This window comes from Microtus pennsylvanicus, chromosome 7 (genome assembly GCF_037038515.1).
Source record: "Microtus pennsylvanicus isolate mMicPen1 chromosome 7, mMicPen1.hap1, whole genome shotgun sequence".
NCBI classification, from domain to species: Eukaryota; Metazoa; Chordata; class Mammalia; order Rodentia; family Cricetidae; genus Microtus; species Microtus pennsylvanicus.
Window position 1 is genome coordinate 99,462,395 of NC_134585.1, and position 20,444 is coordinate 99,482,838.

The 20,444-nt window shown below is 41.3% G+C and overlaps 1 protein-coding gene across 2 annotated transcripts in view; it reads right to left on the reverse strand.

The window, feature by feature from the left end:
- Positions 1-19,493, reverse strand: part of Plppr5 (phospholipid phosphatase related 5) — a 106,181-nt gene extending 86,688 nt beyond the window's left edge. For both annotated transcript variants that reach the window (XM_075981507.1, XM_075981506.1), the window contains exon 1: positions 18,080-19,493. In XM_075981507.1, the coding sequence (XP_075837622.1) occupies positions 18,080-18,316 (237 nt within the window). In that variant the 5' untranslated portion in view covers positions 18,317-19,493. The remainder of the gene's footprint in view (positions 1-18,079) is intronic.
- Between the last annotated feature and the right edge of the window lie 951 nt (positions 19,494-20,444).

The window sequence follows — 20,444 nt, forward strand, 5'->3', positions numbered from 1 at the left end:
GGTTTGGAAATGCTATCCCTTTGGGAGGTTATTTGTTAATCCATCTCGGCACTTCATGAACTATAAGTCTTCCTTTCTTACTCACTGATAAATACCTAACAAAGGTATTTGAACTGCCAGAACAAGTTCTCATGTAAGCTTTGCAACTATTTTGGCTACAACCAGAACAACTCAAATTTTTCTCGGTCACTATTTTGACTAAATGACTGCTATACCCATGCCACGCATATTTTCCAAGTAAGAGAATGCCATAAAATGGGATAGCCTGGGAGTAGGGCAACAGCTCAGCTATTGAGACTTCCTTCAAACAGCCAGATTTCAGTTTCCAGCATTCCCATCCAGCGGCTCACAACCAACGACCTGCAAATTCAGCTCTATTCTAGGAGATCTGCTATCTTCTTCTGGCCTGCACAGGTACCCATTTCCACATGTGCATAATAACACACACACACTCACACAAAACCTCTCATTTTAAAAATGTCATCTTTAAAAAAGGGCAAGTCTTTGTTATTTCTGTTCTCATTATTACATTGTCATAATCTAGATGAATGCCAGGATGAATGACAGACACTTTCTAAACCAGGAACTGCAAATCCGGAAGGTTAGAACTAAATAAAAGCCTCGGCGATTGACTTATATCCTGTCTGCTGTTTAAACTCCACCTGGGTTCCATCCCAACTCTTCTTGCAGCATCCTGCCATTCAGGACAGTTTCTGGTCTGTATGCCTGAGATCCCAGAGCGTGTGCCTGCCTAGAACCTCATCTCACACTGTTCACTCTTAGCCCAACTTTGCCTCCCACTCTGATCAACCTTGACAGGTTCCAGGTGTCTGCCTCCATGTCTCAGTTCTTGCCATCACCACCTGGACTTGCTCTTCTCACCCTTCCAGAGTTCCATTTCCAATTTCCTTCCCTTCTTTAGCCCCTGATCAGCACTACTTGCTGATATCCAGGTAACTCCATGTTAGAACTGCTTCCCAGAAGCCCACCTGCCCAAGCAGGCAAGATTGTCTTGGCCTACATGCTCCAGAAAACAAAAGAGGTTCCCTCTGCCTCTATGATCAGACAGATCTCTGGCACCAAGACTTGTTATAACACCTTCTTTGCTTAAGAAACACCAACATCGTATGGTCTGTGTGAATCATCTATCTCTTTTCCTCAGCATTCAGCCTTTTGGTCTTGGATTGCTGGTACTGCCAAAGCGTTTTGCTGCTTCGGCTCCTTGAGGTGTGTTCTCACTCTGCCAGTACTTTTCTATGCATCCTTCGCAAACGTTTGTACATTTCTCCTTTACGACTCTTTTCAGCTTTCCCCTCTAAGCAAAAGAAGCCACGACACCAGTACATTCCCACTATAAAGTGTATGCAAATCTAACAAATCCAATCAAAGTGTGCTCGTGAAAAGATGTTTTTCATGTGCTCTTTGAAGCCATTTCCCCTGAATAGGAATCTTAACTAGATGACCAAACTTAGAAGGATAATGCATCTTTCAAGAAAGCTAAGCATGCTTAATCCTTGATACTCTAACCTAGAAAACTCTATTTTTCACCTACCCAGGATAGCACAGCTGTACTTCACATAAGTTTTAATTTTTTCCTTGAAAGAACTTCTGTAGCAGGTCTTCAAATTGCTAGAATGGTATGGAATTGTGTAAAGTTTAATTTTCAGTTTGTAATGAGATGGTTGAAGACAGTACACAGATGAGCACACTTGTTATGCAATTTGGAAAATTTCGAGTTGAGATGAATTAATAACTACAGAAGCAAAGCAGCAATAGCAATAAGATAACAGTACCAATTTAATTTAATTGTTCATTCCCAGAATAACCATTAGGATTGTACAAATATTTATCTTTTAACTTCAGCGTTGTCCATGTTGAAACAATTAATTGAAAATTATGTCGTATATATGTCACAGAAGTTAACTTCTTACTAATCATTTAAAATTTTGTTTTCAGTGGCATTTTATATTTGATAGAGACAAAAATATATTATTTCTGAAATACATTTGGCAGCCAAGATCAATGTGCTTAATATTGTCCTAGATTCCTTAAGACTGAAAATTAATATTTTTATTTTTCTTGGTAGTTTACTAAATTAAATCAGTCACAGACATAGAATTACTTTTGAGGGCTGGAGAGATGGCTCAGAGGTTAAGAGCATTGCCTGCTCTTCCTAAGGTCCTGAGTTCAATTCCCAGCAACCACATGGTGGCTCACAACCATCTGTAATGTTGTCTGGTGCCCTTTTCTGGCCTGCAGGCATACACACAGACAGAATATTGCATACATAATAAATAAATAAATATTTTTTTAAAAAAGAATTACTTTTGAAAAACAGATAGGCCAAGATATGTAGATGAAGCCGGGAGGCAAGAATGTGTAGTACAGATTTCTTTATTCAGGGTAGTTATGGACTATGGCCTTCAAAAATATTGGAATGTAGGGTACATTGAAACCTGTTCTGTATTCAGTCATTTACTGTTGGAAACACTTTCCTCTTCCAGTCTTGCAGTGTTCCCCTAGCCTGCCAAACCCTCCCTGGCCCAAACAACCACACATACCATCTTCTTGGAGTCCTTTTCCTTCATTTCCTTGATTAGCTATCATATCTTCTGCCTTTGTGTTTCCTTCTTCCATCCGTCCCACCTCTTCATCCTCCCACACTATTATAAATATCTCTGCCAGGAACAGTTAAATGTGCAAGCCCAGGGATCCTGCCTTCCATGTCTGAGCATCTAAAACTCATTAACCACACATAAAACACCTTTATCCAAGGAAAGACCCTAAAGTTGTTCTTTTAATGAATACATGCGGGAATACATTTGAGTACCATGCCGTGTTCTATGAAGTGATGTTATTCGGAGGTTTCATGTGCAACTATTTGAGAAGGTGGAGAATTAATTTCCACATACTTGGTATTTCCGTCTAATTTGGATGTCCTGAATTTCAGGGAGAGAATCCATAAACACTAAAATGCTAGCTTCATGTTCCCAGCTCTGCCCGAGTTAATTGTGTGATTTGCTTGCCCATGCAACACTGAATCCTTCTTTCCTCATTACTGTCATCCTATAAACTACCACTAATTCTTTTATCACTCTCAAAGGAAAGAAACTCTTCTCAAAAGAGTGCCATGTACTGAGTCTAGTGTTTCATCTTAATATATGATCACTAATAAAAATGTATAAAACATGTTTCATAAATCCTGTACGACTCTAAAATACTGACTCATCTCATTTAGAACCCCTGCCAGCTATCTGAATGCAGCATCAAAACACCATCAAAATGTATTTTTGGAGCTGGGGAGATGACTCAGTCAATAAAGTACTTCCAGCACAAGAATGGAGATCTGAGTTCGAATATAAAGCACCCACAGAAAACAGTGTGGGCAAATCGAATCACACTGTAATATCAGAGCCCGAGAGACAGAGAAACAAGGACTTTTACAGCTTGCTGGCCAGTTAGTCTAGAAGAATTCATGAATTCTAGATTCACTGGCAGACCTTACTTCAAAAGCTAAGGCGGAACTGGTTGAGGAAGATACCTACCAACAACCTATGGCTTCCACATCCATATACATCCCATACATAGGAGCAAAGACACAAAGTTTTCTAATTTTGTCATACATAGAACTTTCAGATGTAAAATGAATTAATAATTTAAATCAATGAATTTTGAAGAAAGATGATGATGATGCAATCTTAGGTCACCTGGTGTGTGTGTATGTGTATCCATATATAAGAATCCAGCCCATGCATGTTAGCCAAGTACTAACCATACTACTGACCAATATTTTCTGCACCTCTGGCTTAGTTAAGAAAAAAAACTTAAGTATATTAAAATGCATAAAATGTCTCACTTGATTTTCAAAAAGTATCAGGTACAACAAAAAAAGTCCTCTTACAGTGATAATTTTAAAAGTGCTAGCTATAATTTAAGACAAAAAATTAAATAGTGTTTATAGAGCAAAACCATAATGATATAAATGAAAAATTAGAGGTATTCTCCACTTAAAGGAAATGGGGTTTACTTTTAGAGTACATTCTGCATAACTTTGATTAAATGAAAAGTTAAATGAACACACATAGGAAAAATATTTAAAATTCATGATGTAAAATAAAGTAAAATGTTAACAGTCTGGAGTTTGGGAAAATAACTTGGGCTCGACAATCTAAATATCTATGAGTAGATAACACACTTAGGCACATTTTGTCATAATATGGCATGCACTCAAGTAAATAAATAAAAAATTTAAATAAAAAAAATCCCTCATGGTGGATAAAAGTGCTTACAGTTACCATGTACAGAGAGTGACTGTGAAGTGTTCATCCCTAGGTGGGAAATCTACACCACCACACCCACCAGGTTCAGGAAACTGTGTAGAAGAGGTAGGTAGGAGAAGGTTTTCAAAAGACAAAAATTATGGTGAACTTCTGGAACCACTGTCATCTGGGCATGAAAGAGTCACAGCAGCTGTGGTTAGGAGCACAAGATCTGAACAAGATCAAACAATGGTTCAAAACAAATATCCAAGATCCCACCTACGGACCATGAGCAATTGGCATTTGAGGGCTATGAATAATTTTTATTTTGGAGACATGGCTCCTAGAATGTTGCACAAGCTCTAGCAGAATACCCAACACCTATGTGCATAAAAACAGCAGCAACTAGACTCAATTGGTCACAAAAGTGGGCCATGAAGTTGGCAGAATTGAGAGGAGCACTTGTTGGGAGTCTCTGGAAGGAACAGGGTATGTGGGAATAGATATGATTAAAATGCAATATAATGTATTTGTCTATGAAATTCTTAAATATTTTTAATTCTAAAGAATTGAATAAAAGAGGATTTCTGAAATAATTATAATTTCTATTTAATTATATCATGTTAAAATAAACAAATAATTATTTATTGCTCTCATTTGAAGGATTGTTAGGCATTAAGCAAGAAGCAAATATATTTGTAAAACATATTTGTTCCCCTATAGGAATTTATAATGTCTTGACAGCCAATAAGTTTTATGTGATCAAATCAAATGTGTAACCAATTATGTGGCCTTGTAATATATTGTATAGGTTATATTCAATTAAGTGTTTAGCAGTCATGTGCTTCCAAGATGGCAAATTCAATTAGAAGAGTTTGCCTTAGGCTCAAGCTTAAAGTGTAGGAAGCCAAGAAGCCAGCCTGTGGGAAGATATTGACTCTTTCCTTTCACAGACGTGGTAGTGGACCAGTAGAAGCTTCTATTTTTATCTAAGGCTAATGGATTCATGAGGAAGATAGTGTGAGGAGTGGTAGAATTCCTGTTCTACTTGGCTAGGGGTGAAAGAGTATAAGACAAGAAACAAATGGACATTATGTAAAAAGGAAATTACAGGAACAACAGATCAAAGGTGAATAAAATCATCCAGGAAAGACGTATCAGAGAGATGGCCCTGGAGCTTCCTAAACTAAGGATGAGGGTATGGAAACATAAGGAAATGAGGAGCAGGGAGAATAATATGAGCACAGCATCGTAGAGAAGTACCTTCAAGCCTCGGCTGGTCCCCAAGAAAGGCAATGAGACCAGGAAAGCGTTGTTTTTATTATTCTGACACTAGCACTAAAAACGGTGTATCCTCTAAAAATATGAGCTCAAAATATACATCTACAACATCTATAATTTCCCCTAAACATATTTATACCCTTGAATCTCCTTTCTATCCTCTTGTTCCAAACCTGATGGCAAAGGCAATGTCTTGGTTGTATCTGATATTCTCTATGACAGGGATATGGTTATTTATGTCAAAACCACAGCATTAGAATTTAAAATGTGTGCATAGTTGGGTACATCTCTCTGGGCAGCTGAGGAGGGAGAGCCTGAAATGGCCCGATCCTATAGACATACTGATGAATATCTTGCATATCACCGTAGAACCTTCATCTGGCGATCGATGGAGATAGAGACAGAGACCCACATTGGAGCAATGGACTGAGCTTCCAAGGTCCCAATGAGGAACAGAAGGAGGGAGAACATGAGCAAGGAAGTCAAGACCGCGAGGGGGGCACCCACCCCCTGAGACGGTGGGGCTGATCTATTGGGAGATCACCAAGGCCAGCGGGACTGGGACTGATGGAGCATGTGAACAAACCGGACTCTCTGAATATGGTGGACAATGAGGGCTGCTGAGAAGCCAAGGACAATGGCACTGAGTTTTGACCCTACTGCATGTACTGGCTTTGTGGGAGCCTAGCCGGTTTGGATGCTCACCTTCCTAGACCTGGATGAGGGGGGAGGACCTTGGACTGTCCACAGGACAGGGAACCCTTACTGCTCTTTGGACTGGAGACGGAGTGAGAGGGGAGTGGGGCATGGGGAGTGGGGGGAGGGGGAGGGAAAAGGGAGGCGGGGAGGAGGCAGAAATTTTTAATAAAAAATTTTAATTAAAAAAAAAGTTTAAAATGTGTGCATCAAAACTGAATAGACTGTTATTCTGCTACCAGTTAAACTCCAAATGGGGCTCTTTTTTTTGGATGAAAATAGTTGGTATTAACTGAAAGAAAAAAGTATAACAGACCCAACACTGATTTTAGATTCCAATGTTATTCATTCATTTGTTCGTTCGTTCACTTATTCATTGTGTATGAATGCATGTATGTGTGCAGGGGATATATTTGTGTGCATATTTGAGGAAGTGTGCTTATCCATGTGTGGAGGCCAGTGGTTGGTTTCGTATTTTTCTTGTATTGCCCTCTACCATGGTTTTTGAGCCACCATTACTCATGAAACTTGTATTTTTCCATATTGCTTAGGCTAGCTGCCTAGGGAACTCTTGGGATCTGCCTGTATCCAATCACACAACACTGGGCTTGTAGGCACACACACCGTCACACCCAACCAACATTTTTACATGGGTACATGGGATCTCAACTCAGGATCTTGTGCACGTGAAGCTAGTATTTTACCCAAAAAGCAAGCTCTCCAGCCCCTTAAAAGCTCTTCTTCCACCAGGCGGTGGTGGCACACACCTTTAATCCCAGCACTCGCGAGGCAGAGGCAGGCAGATCTCTGTGAGTTTAAGGCCATCCTGGTGTTCTAGAGCTAGTTCCAAGACAGGTTCCAAAGCTACAGAGAAAACCCCTCTCAAAAACAAAAAAACTCCCCAAAACCTCTTTGTCCTCATTAAGATCCCAAGTGTTAACTTTAAACACACTGTTAGTAGAATCTTTTGGGTCAATAGTAAAAGTCACAAAAAAACCCTATTACCATAAACAGAGTGTGCATTTTATTTTCCCAAATAACACTGCAAAACAAAGATATTCACCACAGGTGGCCTTCATCCTTGCAAAAGAAGTAAAACCAAGGATAGGAAAAGCAGCGGGTCAAGGCATACCACTTCCATGCTGTGTGTCATAGGTTAGTGGCTCACTCTTTCTGAGCCTTGATACTATGCTGTCATCTATAAGTTGAGATACAATAGGGTCACCCCCAATGTTGAAAAGAACACTAAATTAGTATGTATGTAACAGTTGCAAAAATACTAGATAGGCATTAGGCAATCTAAACATATTAGCTGCCTATACAATCTGCTCATTAGTTGAGTGGCCTTGGATAAGTCACTTTATCTCCATGGCAGCTCATTAGAAAATTAAGAGGCAAAAATAAAAGATTCCTTCCATGGCTGAAGAGGTCTGCCTATGAGGATGCATGTTCCATTTCACACTGAATTCACAAACTTTTTCTAAAAATGTAAGGCCAGAAAGAGACTGATTGTGCGGCTTGGATAAAGCATCTTCTAGAGTCCGATATCTGTATTCCAGACTTCACCCAGAAAAACAAGGGGACCCCAAGTAGCCATGTGATGTGAAACCAGAGAGAAGAGGAAACAAATGTCCCTTTGTGGAAGAGCAAGAGGGCTATCACGTACTTATGACTAAGGCTCTTCATTCATTTTTGTAACTAAGCAAATACTGCCCAGGCACATGGGAAGGAAGAGGTCATTGTCACCAACCCAAAGATACTGTCTTTCTTTCCCCCTTTCAATAGAAAATGTCAGGAGTTCATTTGAAATTCCAAGATGAATCCCCCGGTGCAGCATCTCTCTGAGACTGCTTGGTTTCAGTGTCTGTGAGATCGTGACATTCGGCTTTGATGAGGTCTCTGGAAATACAAGATGCTTCTATGTACCCAAGCGGACAGGGGCTAAATCTAAAACGATGATTTCAACAAAGTACAGTTTCTGCTGTCAATACTGCAAGTATGAGAAACACACAGAGGTTTGGGTTATATTAACACAAATCTGACTTCTATTAGCAGGGAGAGGTCACAAGTTATTCCAATAATATGCAGCTATATAAGCAAAGTGTTTACTTCACTACCCCAAAATGTTTCAACTATTTCCAAATTTGCTTTGAAGGACAATAAATCCCTGGATTTTTGCAACAATGATTTTGACTTCTTAAAGACTTTATTTCAAAATATGACGCCCTTGAAAGCTATTCATTAAGGATTTGTCCCGGGGAAGAAAATCTGAGAGGAGAGAAGGAAGCACAAAGTGGCTGAAGAGAAGTAACTTTTCACAGTCCTGCTTTCTGTTACTCCATTTGCACTTATTTTATATCTCTGCATCCACACCCTGTGTGCCACACACAATGTACATTCTCAGGAAATAAATGAGCTAGCAAAATATGGAAATGGCTATAAGACAAATACGATCATACATGCCACCATTTAGCTAAGGTATCTTGAGCATATGTTTGAGAAATCTGCAATTGAGTCTAGGATGATGTATGTGATATGAATTAGTATGTATAAGCTTACAGATATCAGGTCTACTTCCAGGGATGGTCTGCTAAAATGCTAGCCAAGTTCAAAGTCCAGAGTAGTCAGTCACAAGTATGGTTATGATTTGGTTCATGAATCTACCCTGAAGAGCATGTGTTGAAGACTTGGGTCCCTGGTGCTGCAGTGTGCGGATCTGGGGCCTTTAGGAAGTCAATGGACCATGAGGGCTCCAAACTCACAGAAGATTAATCCATTGATAAAGTAATAACTTAATGGCTTTTTGGAGCAGAGCTTTGTTATAAATGCAAGCACTCTTTTTTCTCTCTGTTGCCTAGCCAGTGTGAGGGGAATTGCTTTGCCGCTTCATGTACTTTCATTTTGCTGCACTGCCCTTCCCCTAACCCCCAGGCCCAGAAGCCAAGTGACTGTGGACAGAAACCATGAATCAAACTAAATCCTTCTTGCCTTAATGCTGTTCATCTCGGGTATGTTGTCACAGTGACGGAGAATTAAAACAGGTCTTCTTATTTCAAAGAAGCTGCCAAAATCTCTTTGCTATCTGTATGTTAATTAATGGCTGGCTTAATTAGCAAAGAGGCTAGAAGAAAGGGGTTTTCTCTATCGATGAAAAGACTGGCTTTTAATTATTATGATGAATTGTTAAAAATGCACATTCACTGGTGAAAGGAAAAAAATTCAATTGATGTGAATGGGCTTATATTCCCATACCTGAACACACACGGATTAAGACTCTGGGGTGGTCTATTCTATTCCCTAATGGTTTTATCCTGTTGAATTTAGAAGACCTATGGTTGATTTGGACTGTGTCAATCCAATCCCATCTTGGCTGTGCTAACCCTTCAGACAGCATTTCATCCATCTAAATCATCACTGAGGACCTAGAGTTACGGATTCATTGAACTTACAAGTTATTTGGACACTTCTGCCTGCTGTAATGGAAAGCTATTAAATAACTGAAAGCTCAGCAGAATTTAACCTATTATTTGAATTCAAATTCATTATAACTTCATCACCACAACTTCAGTGAGTGCCTTGATAGCTTATTTATCAAAAACAGCCTAGATATTCAACCAAAGAAAACTGACTCAAGTCAATTTACAATATTCTAACTTTGAAATGTCCAAAATCTAATGATGGAAATATGATAATGATGCATTATCAACCATAGCACGAAACGACCTGAATATCATAATTCATATCCAACTTGTAATTTGCAAGAGATATAAGTTGGGAGATTACCTCTTAAATGCAAAGAATGTTCTAGGAAGCTGAATTGGTGTGGGCAGAAGCATCAGAGAGATGAGACACAGGAGGGATAAAAGTAAATTCATACAAAACTTACAAATGTATTAAATGCCAAATCCCTTATAAATCTACATACATACACACACACACTCACACACACACACACACACACACACATACTCATTCATTCATACATGTTCTCTCAGTGAGAAATATGTATCACAGAATCTGTCTTTAAAATTTTAAATGTAACTGTTTTGAAAAAAATGTAATTCTGTTTTTATCCCTTTAAAATGGTAATTTTGCTGACAATAATTCTCAAACTACATTTGTCATAATAAGACTGAAAATGTAACCAGCCTGCTGAGTGAAAACTGTCATTCTCAGAAACAGTTTAAATAGTACTGATAAAATCCTATTTTACATATTTTAAAATCTCTTCCAACCTAATAATATTCCATAAGTTTCTAAAGTGTTAAAAGGGTCTTCCTAACTCTAAGTAAGGGTCATTGTTCTGACATCAGCACCTATTCTGCCATGTGAGTGGATGAGAATTCAAACCTGAAAAAAAAATCAAATCCTATTGGCTATTGTGATGGTTTAAATATGAAAGAGGGTTCATATATTTGAACATTGATTTTTAAACTCCCCTTTCCAATGTTTAGCTTTTTCAATTTCTGTTCACTGAGACTCTACATTAATGGGCATAGGGCAAATAACCCATTGATATTAATTCAATATGCTTTAACTCTTCTCTGCTGCTAGGAATGCAGTCATATAGACTATGAATCAAATTAGTGGCCAACTCTATGTAGCTACCAGAGCACTGGACTTGAAGTAATAGGTGCAGGTCTTCAACATGTCATTTACCTACTGAAGCGAATTGCTAAAGCACCCTAGAGGTGCCACTACACACACTATCTGAAAGAATTAATGTGCACAGTAAATGGCTTAGCTCATTTTTTCAAAAGTGGTTAAGTGTGCGTGATGTCATTTTACCCCGTGCTATCAATAAGAATAGCAGGCATTTGTTGTAGAAAAACAGCTACCACCAACTGAACACTTAGCACAGACATTATTAGTTCATGGGAGAGATCATGTTATGTATTCTGATGTCTGTTTTATAGACAAGAGAACTGAGGCTTAGAGGTATAATTTTTACTCAGATGGTATGCATTCTTGAAGAGTAGAGTTTCTTTCTTTCTTTCTTTCTTTCTTTCTTTCTTTCTTTCTTTCTTTCTTAATTTTAGAAGCCTGGTCAGCAGTGCTGTACCTAGTACATAATAAATTCCTTATATCATTTAAAAGTCTACAGATTTCTGCTTAATGGGGTAAAAAAAACCTAAGACTTCATGTGTTATAGCATGAAGTCTTAGTATATATATATGTATATGTATATATATAATATATTATACATATATACACACACACACACACACACATATATATATTACACAAAGGCATTTGTGTACTCCCCAAACTATTTAAAACTACAGAAATGAACAAGATGATTCTTTTTTTTTTTTTCGAGACAGGGTTTCTCTGTGGCTTTGGAGCCTTTCCTGGAACTAGCTCTGTAGACCAGGCTGGTCTCGAACTCACAGAGATCCGCCTACCTCTGCCTCCTGAGTGCTGGGATTAAAGGCGTGCGCCACCACTGCCCAGCAAGATGATTCTTAATAAGGATCTTGAAAACACTTAAAGTCACCGAAATATTTTAGAAGTCAGCATTATACAATAGAGCAATAGTCTGTAATAATTAGTTAGACCTTTTTATACTACTAACTCTTTACCTATACCATTCTGTGTATAGAAAAATCAGTAAAAAGATTGTAAAAGTCATATTCATTTTTTGTGTCATGATATACATACATAAGTCTGACAAAATAGAGCTAGAAATGATGCCAATCATGGATAGCTACACAATCTGTGTGACCTGTTCACACTGTCTCTTCCTTGTATTTATGAAGTGACATGGTCTCCAAAATGTTTTTTTTTCCCTCATCCAATTGTCACTCATAAAATCTTTTAAAGGTAGGGTGGTGCAAGTCCACATATTTTAATTACAGTAAATGTCTCAAAAATGTCACAAGGATGACGTGTAGATAACAGGAGGAAGGAAAGGAGAAAAGATAGAGGAAGAGGGAGCGTGAGAGAGAAGCAGGAGAAAGCTAGCAGGGCTTCTACTTCCTGCCACCATTTCCGTATCAGTGGGAAAATGAGTGGAGATGAAAGGAAAGGGGGGGGGGGCAAAGAGAATTACTTTTTAAACAGAAAGGGAAGGAAAGAAGAGGAAGAAAAAGGAAGGGAGAATGTGAATGGATAGGAGTGGCAATTTCTAAAGAAAAACAAAAGGCATTAGTAGGGCTTCAGACTCTCAGACCCTCCCTGCAAGAATAGCCCATTTAGGGATTCCTAAAACAAACATTTTAAACTTTCCTTGTGTATGTATAAGCATACATCTGATTTCCACACATGCATGGCATCGCACGGTCTAGTGCTAAGCCTCTCTTATTTTAAGAAACAGGCCTTTGAGGAGGCACCTCACCTCTCCAGCACCACAGACTGCAAATCCAGGAGACTGTGGGATCTCCACAAATGTGGGTGCCTACAGTCCCTGCTCAGTGTGTGCAGCTGAGATAATAACCACGCTTCAAAGCAGAACCACACAACTCTGAATCCCTTCTGCTGCCACCCACCTCTCCCCAACACTTCCAAGCAGAACAGGAAACAAAACAATTTCCTACATCACACATGGAGACTATTCTCTACCGTGGGGAACACAGTTTACCACCAAACCAGGGAAAATGGAATTCAGGACAAAAGGTTTGAGAAAAAATGTTGACTTTCTTGGATTGAGTCACTATGACTAAAAATCTTAGAAGACTGGTTAGTCTGTCAGAGTAAAGGTTTTTAACAAAAGAGGTAAATGCACAGGCTTTGGAGAATGGCACTGTCGTCGTGAGACTCCGGGTGTGCCATCTAAACTCCCTATGTCACCTTCATAATTGTAATTTGGAAATGAAATGCATTAATGGATTTAAATAACTAAATTCTGACGCAATGATCTCTCACTGAACTTCTTACATGCCATTGATAAAAATGGCTGCAAGGATGGGACATGTATCTGAGGAGAGCACTCTCACAGTGGTACTGAGTAAAGCGATCCACAGAGGCATAGAGAGGGCCACTGATCTACCACATATGCGCATTAAACTAATTGTACATTCACAAAAGCCCCACAAGGCCAATTTCCACAACACCTCCATTTTATCATTGAAGAAATCTGGGCAGAGAGACACACTGGCTCAAGTTCTTACCACTGGAAAATACCAGAATAGACTTAGACCCAAGCAAGAGAATCCCGAATCTGAATCTCCGTGTGCATTTGCTCTCCAGGAGTTAGATGTGGTTTTATATTATTTTAGTTTCATGGGATGATTTTTTTTTCATTTTAGTTTAGGTAGAGTCTCATTAGGTATCCTAGGGTTGCCTGTCACTCACTATATAGACCAGGATTGTCTGGAACTCAGAAATCTGTCTGCTGTGGGAGGACTAAAGGCATAAGCCACCCTGTCCAGCAGGAAATTAAGTTTTTTGTTTGCTTGTTTTATTGTTTTTTTTTAAATCTCCAGTTTATGAAATAAGAAACTTTCGTCAAAATACCTGGCTAATTAGTAAAAGAAGCCAGACTAAGAGTCCAGACTTATCTAACGCCCTCATCTGCGCTATATTCTGTAGCACAACACAGAAGTGGTTATCCAAGGACAGACTTAATGAAAGAAAGCCCCTGTCATTATCTGTTTCCAACATTCTTGAGATGAAGCTGTAGGTACACCCTCAAATCCCAAGGGCTGGAAATGCATCTCACCAGTACCGCACTTTCCGAGTATTTACACAAAGCTCTTGGTATTGACACTTACAAAAAATAGTTAATTAATTAATTAGAGATAAAGCATTCATCATATGCAAGTATTTTATGAAGTCTTCCTTCAATCCTCCAAAAGAAAGTGATCTTGACCTTCCCTGTATCAGCAGAGGTCTTTGTGATATATACACACATATATGTGCATATACATATGTCTCTACATATCAACATACTTCTTTTCTTTCTTGCAGTGCTGGGGACTAAACTAAGGACCCTGAATATACTAAGCTGACAGAATCTACAACTGCACTGTATCCCTGGCTGGTTTTTTGTTGTTGTTGTTTGTTTGTTTTATTTTGCTTTGTTTTGTAGATACAGGATTTTACTCTGAAGATAAGACTAACTTTCAACTCACTATGCAGCTCAAGTTAACCTGACATTGATGATCCTCCTGCCTCAGCCTCTGAATGCTGCTTTTACAAGTATGCATCACCACACCCAGCCAAGCATATCATGATTACTGTAATTGTCAGTGTGTTTCTCGAATTTTTCAAATACCACCATAAACTTCTTAGAATCAGCAACTGTAGTTTATGTCTGAAATTACCCTAAGAGCAGCTGCACTAAGAGACACATGTTTGAAACATAAGGATCCAGGAAACTTTTCCTTACCATTATTTTATTAATAATAATGCTGAGCTAGGAACAAACCTTCTCAGTCCCTGGATTCAATCCCTAGCACCCCAAATTACAATACACATGTCAATGACCTATGAGAAAGTATCAATCATGAAGAGCAAAGGATATTTGCATATTATAAGTAATTTAAATGCAAAATTTTGTGACTGAAAGAACTGAGAATTAATGAGCTTAAATAAAAATTTCAAGGTTTCACAGCAAGTAAAGTTTTCAATCCTAAAATTCACCCAGGTAAAATCATGTGCCTGCAGTCTCCACATCAGGGGGAAGATCACACATTTTAGACTGTGACTATATTTAGAAATCTCCTCTCTCGCTGCCCATAAATAAGTAGGTAAATAAATAAATGTAGTCCAAAAAGGCACAAGCTTTTAAATTTTTGGACAAATAAAAAATAATCCACAGGTAGAAATATTGAAGAGATTTTAAAATCACCCTCCAGGTTAAGAACACATATAAAAAGGTAAGACAATAAATCAATAAATATGAACCTTAGCAGTCAAAATGCACTAAATATGACACAAGGAAAGAGCTTGAAGCACTTAATTAGAATAATGATTATGATCAGATTGAATCAATAATTGATAACAGAAAAAGCACAGACTTAGGAGACTGAAGACTAGGGCTGAAACCATTAAGGCAACCTTTTAACTTTGGTCCTTGAGCACATAATCTTTCTCAGCCCCTGCTTCCCAAAATGGTTATATGAAACAGCTGGAGAGATGGCTCTGTGGTTAAGAGCATTGCATGCTCTTCAAGAAGACCTGGGTTCAATCCCTAGGACCCGTAAGGCAGTTCACAACTGTCTGTAACTCCAGTGCCTGAAGTCCATTGCCCTACATGAAATAATAAAATTGAATAAAATCAAAATGTCTTTTTTAATTTGGGGGGGGGGGGTTGAGACAGGGTTTCTCTGTAGCTTTGGAGCCCACCCTGGAACTAGCTCTTGTAGACCAGGCTGGCCTCAAACTCACAGAGATCCACCTGCCTCTGTCTCCTGAGTGCTGGGATTAAAGGCATGAGACAACACCACCCAGAAAAATTTCTTATGAAAATAATGATAGATCTCAGAGATGACGGCTACCCCCACAGTATGTGGAAAACATACTCGAGTATTCAAGAATAAAATACTATCTTCCCCGTGGTTGGGTATTGTTCACATTGTTGCTATTCTTATGAGAAGAGAGTATGGGTAAGGCCATGTTCTTAAGAAGAATGGAGAAGCAAGCTGCCATTGCTGCATTGGCTCATCATGTGGTAGCAGAATTCATTATTCCTAGGAGGAAGGGAAGCAAAGTACAACCATCCAAAATCCAATATTTTTTCTTCACACTAATTTTTAAATCTATTCATTCATATCTGGAGGTCAACACAAGAAAGTCAAGTTGGAGCCCCCCCTTTCATAAATCTCAGTTTGCGGGTCTCTCCTTGTCATCTCCAGCAGCCAGCTTTGAAAGCAGAAGCATGGTACTTGGCACTAGTTCCTGTGTATGTGAACACCAGTTCTACCTATTGTTGACATTTTCAGATATTTCCACTCTAGTATCTGAACCTCAGTTTCCTCTAATATAAGGAGAGGCTGGTCCTTAAAAGTGCATGCCTACAGCAGCTCAGTTCCACTCAGTGGTGCTTAGCTAGCTCCGTTATCCCCTTCAGTTCTCCCTAGGGCTCCCCAAAGTGAGAAGTCTTGGGCCAATGTATTCTCAACTCTAAACTGGTTCTTGCCACCAGGGATGGATGGTCCAAGGCTGGCAATGCTATCTTACTGAGGAAACTGAATGCCAATTACAGAGACAAACATATTGATTATGGTTGCAGATAAATCAATGGCCCAAAAGCAATTGGCTTTTTCCATTACAAACAAAATTCTCTGTGCTACTTAATCTCCTAGAAAGCATGTGCCTAAAAACCCAGAATCTGCAAAGTCAAAAAGTACCCCAGAAACTAGGACACCTTTTGTTCTGGCAACTTTTCAAACTAGGAGAGAGAGAACTGGAGCTTGCAACTGCATTGAGGATTGCTGGCACATTTTAGCAAAGCCAATGTCAAAAACAAAATCAAACTGAAGATATTCCAAGGGAAGGAAGTCCTAACACAGGCTCAACCATTGTGCTAGAGCTAAAGTTGAAGTCATCTGTGCAGTGGCGTGTTCAACAGTTACTTTGACGCTATCTAGAACTGGCTTGGTTTATTTGTATTGTTGCCATTTTGTGATAAGAACTTTTCATTTTGAAAACTCTTAAATCGCTTCCCTGAAGGCCAAAGCAAAGACAAAAAAATCTTAGAAAATGGGAGCCGGAGATCACTTACTCACAACTTCAATTCATACCTTCAGCTGTGGGAAATGAAAGCTCAAGCTCCCTTGCCCTTCTGTATTCTAGCTTCTTATTCATTGTGTGGGGAGGGGGGAGAGGGAGGGTAGAAAGGAGAGGGAGCTTCATGGGAAGGGAACCTCAGATATTTTGTCAATGTAAAGGAACCATAGTGCAGTCGGTCTCCAAAGAAATATCAGCCATCTCCTACAATGAACTTTGTATTGTGTTCATATATACAAATTGTGCTATATTCATTAGCTCAAGTGTGTGTGTGTGTGTGTGTGTGTGTGTGTGTGTGTGTGTGTGTGTGTGTGCGAGAGAGAGAGAGAGAGAGAGAGAGAGAGAGAGAGAGAGAGAGAGAGCGCCTATCTACATAGCCTTGTCCTTTCCCCCTGCTTGGACAGTCACACACACACACACACACATGCACACACACACACACACACGCACACACACATGCACACACACACACACACACACACACACACACACACACACACCAGAGAGAAGAGAGAGAGAGTCAATAAAACTAGCAAGGAAGAAGCAAGCACCAGAGCCGTCCAGGGGAAAGATAGCCTTTAAATAAATCTAAAGTGCTCTTGTGATGTAGGTTCCTCCGCTCCTGCTTTCCAGCAAAGCCCTGTTGCTGAGACCTCTTCATGTACAGATGCCCAAAGACATTTTTAGATACTTGTGAGCTGATCTCCAGCTCAGTGCACCTGGCTCTTTCATCTGGAGGAAAAGGAGGGGGATAAAACAGAAGCATTTGCCCCTGCCCCGACTGGGCAGGGATCCCTTCCCCAGCCCAGCATCTTACTCCTCTACCCCACCCCAGGCTGCTGCTCCACTTCCTAGGAAAATCCAGGAGGAGGCCAACCAGCTAGGGAGGGCCACAGAACGGATCCAGTCTATTCGCTTCAGAGGCTCACCCTTTTGCATCCCGCCACCCACCCATCACCTTCTGCAGAGCTCTTTCCCTGTCTTTGAGCCACCCAGCCCTGCAGGCTTCCCTCTCACCCCCGCCCCCGTGATCCCCAGAAGGATGTCCTCTGGAGGAAGAGGGCTGTCACCAAGTTGGAGAAACTTAGATGGTAAAGGTTGGTGTACACTGGTCCTCCTGGAGGATCCTCAATCTGCAGAAGGCAAGAGAGGGCTGGTAGCCCTGGGCTTACCACGAGCACCGGGACGCCAGCGGCTAGCGAGTAGAGGAGTACAGGGGGCACAGCGCTGCTGTCCTCTGGGCCCGGATAGGGCTTGCGGTAGGCGCTGTCGTGGCAGAAGAATCCCTGCACGTTCACAGTGAACGTGTCCGTGTATTCGAAGTAGTACGCCAACATCACCGTCCCTGCCATGATCACCATCTGGAAATAGAGCATGCTGCTGATGAACGCCGCGGGCTGCAGGGGCATGCACGCCTCCCGGCCAAGTCGAGCCGAGCGGGCGGCCAACGAGCCACAGGCCCCCTCAGGGCTCCGCCGAGGCACAGCCACCGGGGGCGCGGGGGCGGGGGCAGCGGGAGGCCGAGGTGGCGCGAGGCGGAGGCTGGCAGCCGCCAGAGGCAGAGGCGGAGGATGCGGCTGGGCTCCGGGAAGCACGGGCAGTATGCAGAGGAGGCGGCTACCCCAGGACGAGTCCAGGCTGCCCTACCCGCCCCCTGCCCGCCGCAAGCGCCGCCCGCCCGGGCGCGGGGTCGCGCGCAAGGGCGGGGAGTCCCCGGCCCCGGCACGGGAGCATCCGCCACACCGCAGCGCCGGGGTCAAGCCCTCGGGCCGGCCCGCGGAAAGCGGCGTCGGAGGCACCTGGTCCCCTTGGAGAGCGGGTGGATGCTGTGGAGCTGCAGCTGCTAGCTCCCTGGCGAGGGTAAAATCCAAAATCCGAAGGGGAGGGGAGTCAGCAGAGATGGAGCTTCTAGAAACTCCCTTTCGAGGCACCAGCTGGGCTGTTTCAGACCTTCCGCACAGCGCCTGGGAAGATGGTGCGGGGACACGTCTTCAGGGTGCAAAGCCCACCGAAGCGCAAAGTGTCCGGGTGGCGCCTGCGACTTGCAGCCTCTGTTCACAGCTCTGCCCGGACTCCGTGACCCCTGCGCTGGACAGCAGCTGGGCGGTGTGGCTTCCAGAATGATGACAGAAATTATCTCAAAGGATTTTATATTCTGGATGGCTTTGCCTACCCTCCAGTTTTCCAAGGCTTTGTAAATAAAGCCGCAGAATCAAGACTCCTATATTCGGAGACATCATCTTAGGTACACCCGCTCTTCCCAAGTTCTACGTATATCCTTTCTCATCTTCTCAGTCTCCTCTGATTAGCTGCTTGAGAGATGAGGCATTGCAGATTCTTGGGACCCAGGGGTACCAGTCACCAGGGAAGGCGGAAAGAGCTATGTGCTTCATGTCCCTAACTCCAGAGTTCAGGGAATTACAGGGATTCCTCTGAGGTCAGGAGACTCACACGGAATCATAACACAGGCATACCAAATGCAGTCTTACGTAGCTATTCACACGTGTGCGCGGATATTTAAGTAGCTTAGGAGCTATACATATGCAGAGAGCCAGTTCTGTAATGCCTAGTGAGTTCTGCACACCAGCTTAGGCAATACCTTCAAGCCACCCTGACTTGCTCACACCCCTCAGTCCAGCAGGCAGAGAAAATATTATGTACACAAGGCAAGGGAAGGAAAACAACTTCAAGAGCTCTGCCCTTCTCATTAGATTGTGAAATTACTTACCAGATTTCTGGGGCGTTCATTCATTTTAATAGGTTGTTCTGGTGGCTTTTGGTGGTAGGCCTTTGTCATCAGGGAAATACAACATAAGCCCCAAGCAATAGCGGCCTTAATTTGGCAGATGACTGAGTGTGAGGATGGAGTGGTAATAGCACTGGGAATTTCTGGAAGGTTAAATTGATGTGAGATGGACCACCACATAATCACAAACACCACTCAACAACTAATTATTTCAGAGAACGCTTGACAGATCACTCTAAGTGATGGATAGGACAGGCAGTTTTGACCAGTAAAAGTAAGTAAGATGCCTCCAAATGTACAAGAATGACTTGCCAGTTTATGAAAATGTGGCTACTCTAAAGATAGATGATGATGTAAGACTTCATTCAGAAAATTGTTCCAAGGCTATAAAGGGGCTTGACTACTCCTCTGGTCCCCTGACTAGGACTGTCACTAACCTTCCCACTCAGTAGATTTGTGTGTGTGTGTGTGTGTGTGTGTGTGTGTGTGTGTGTGTGTGTGTGTGTGTGAAGAAATGGTGTTGATTGTTAAGGGTTGCACCTTTGAAACAGTGGATGGTGTGTGTGTGTGTGTGTGTGGTGTGTGTGTGTGTGTGAAGAAATGGTGTTGATTGTTAAGGGTTGCACCTTTGAAACAGTGGATGAAAATGAACATTATTGTTAACATTAAAATATTTTGTGATCTCCCCAGTGTTTATTGATTGCCTTATACTGGGCATGCAGCAACGCTCCTGTTCTGTCTCCCATCCTGTACTGGCAGTGCAGTGTGACACATGGAGTAAATGTCCTTTT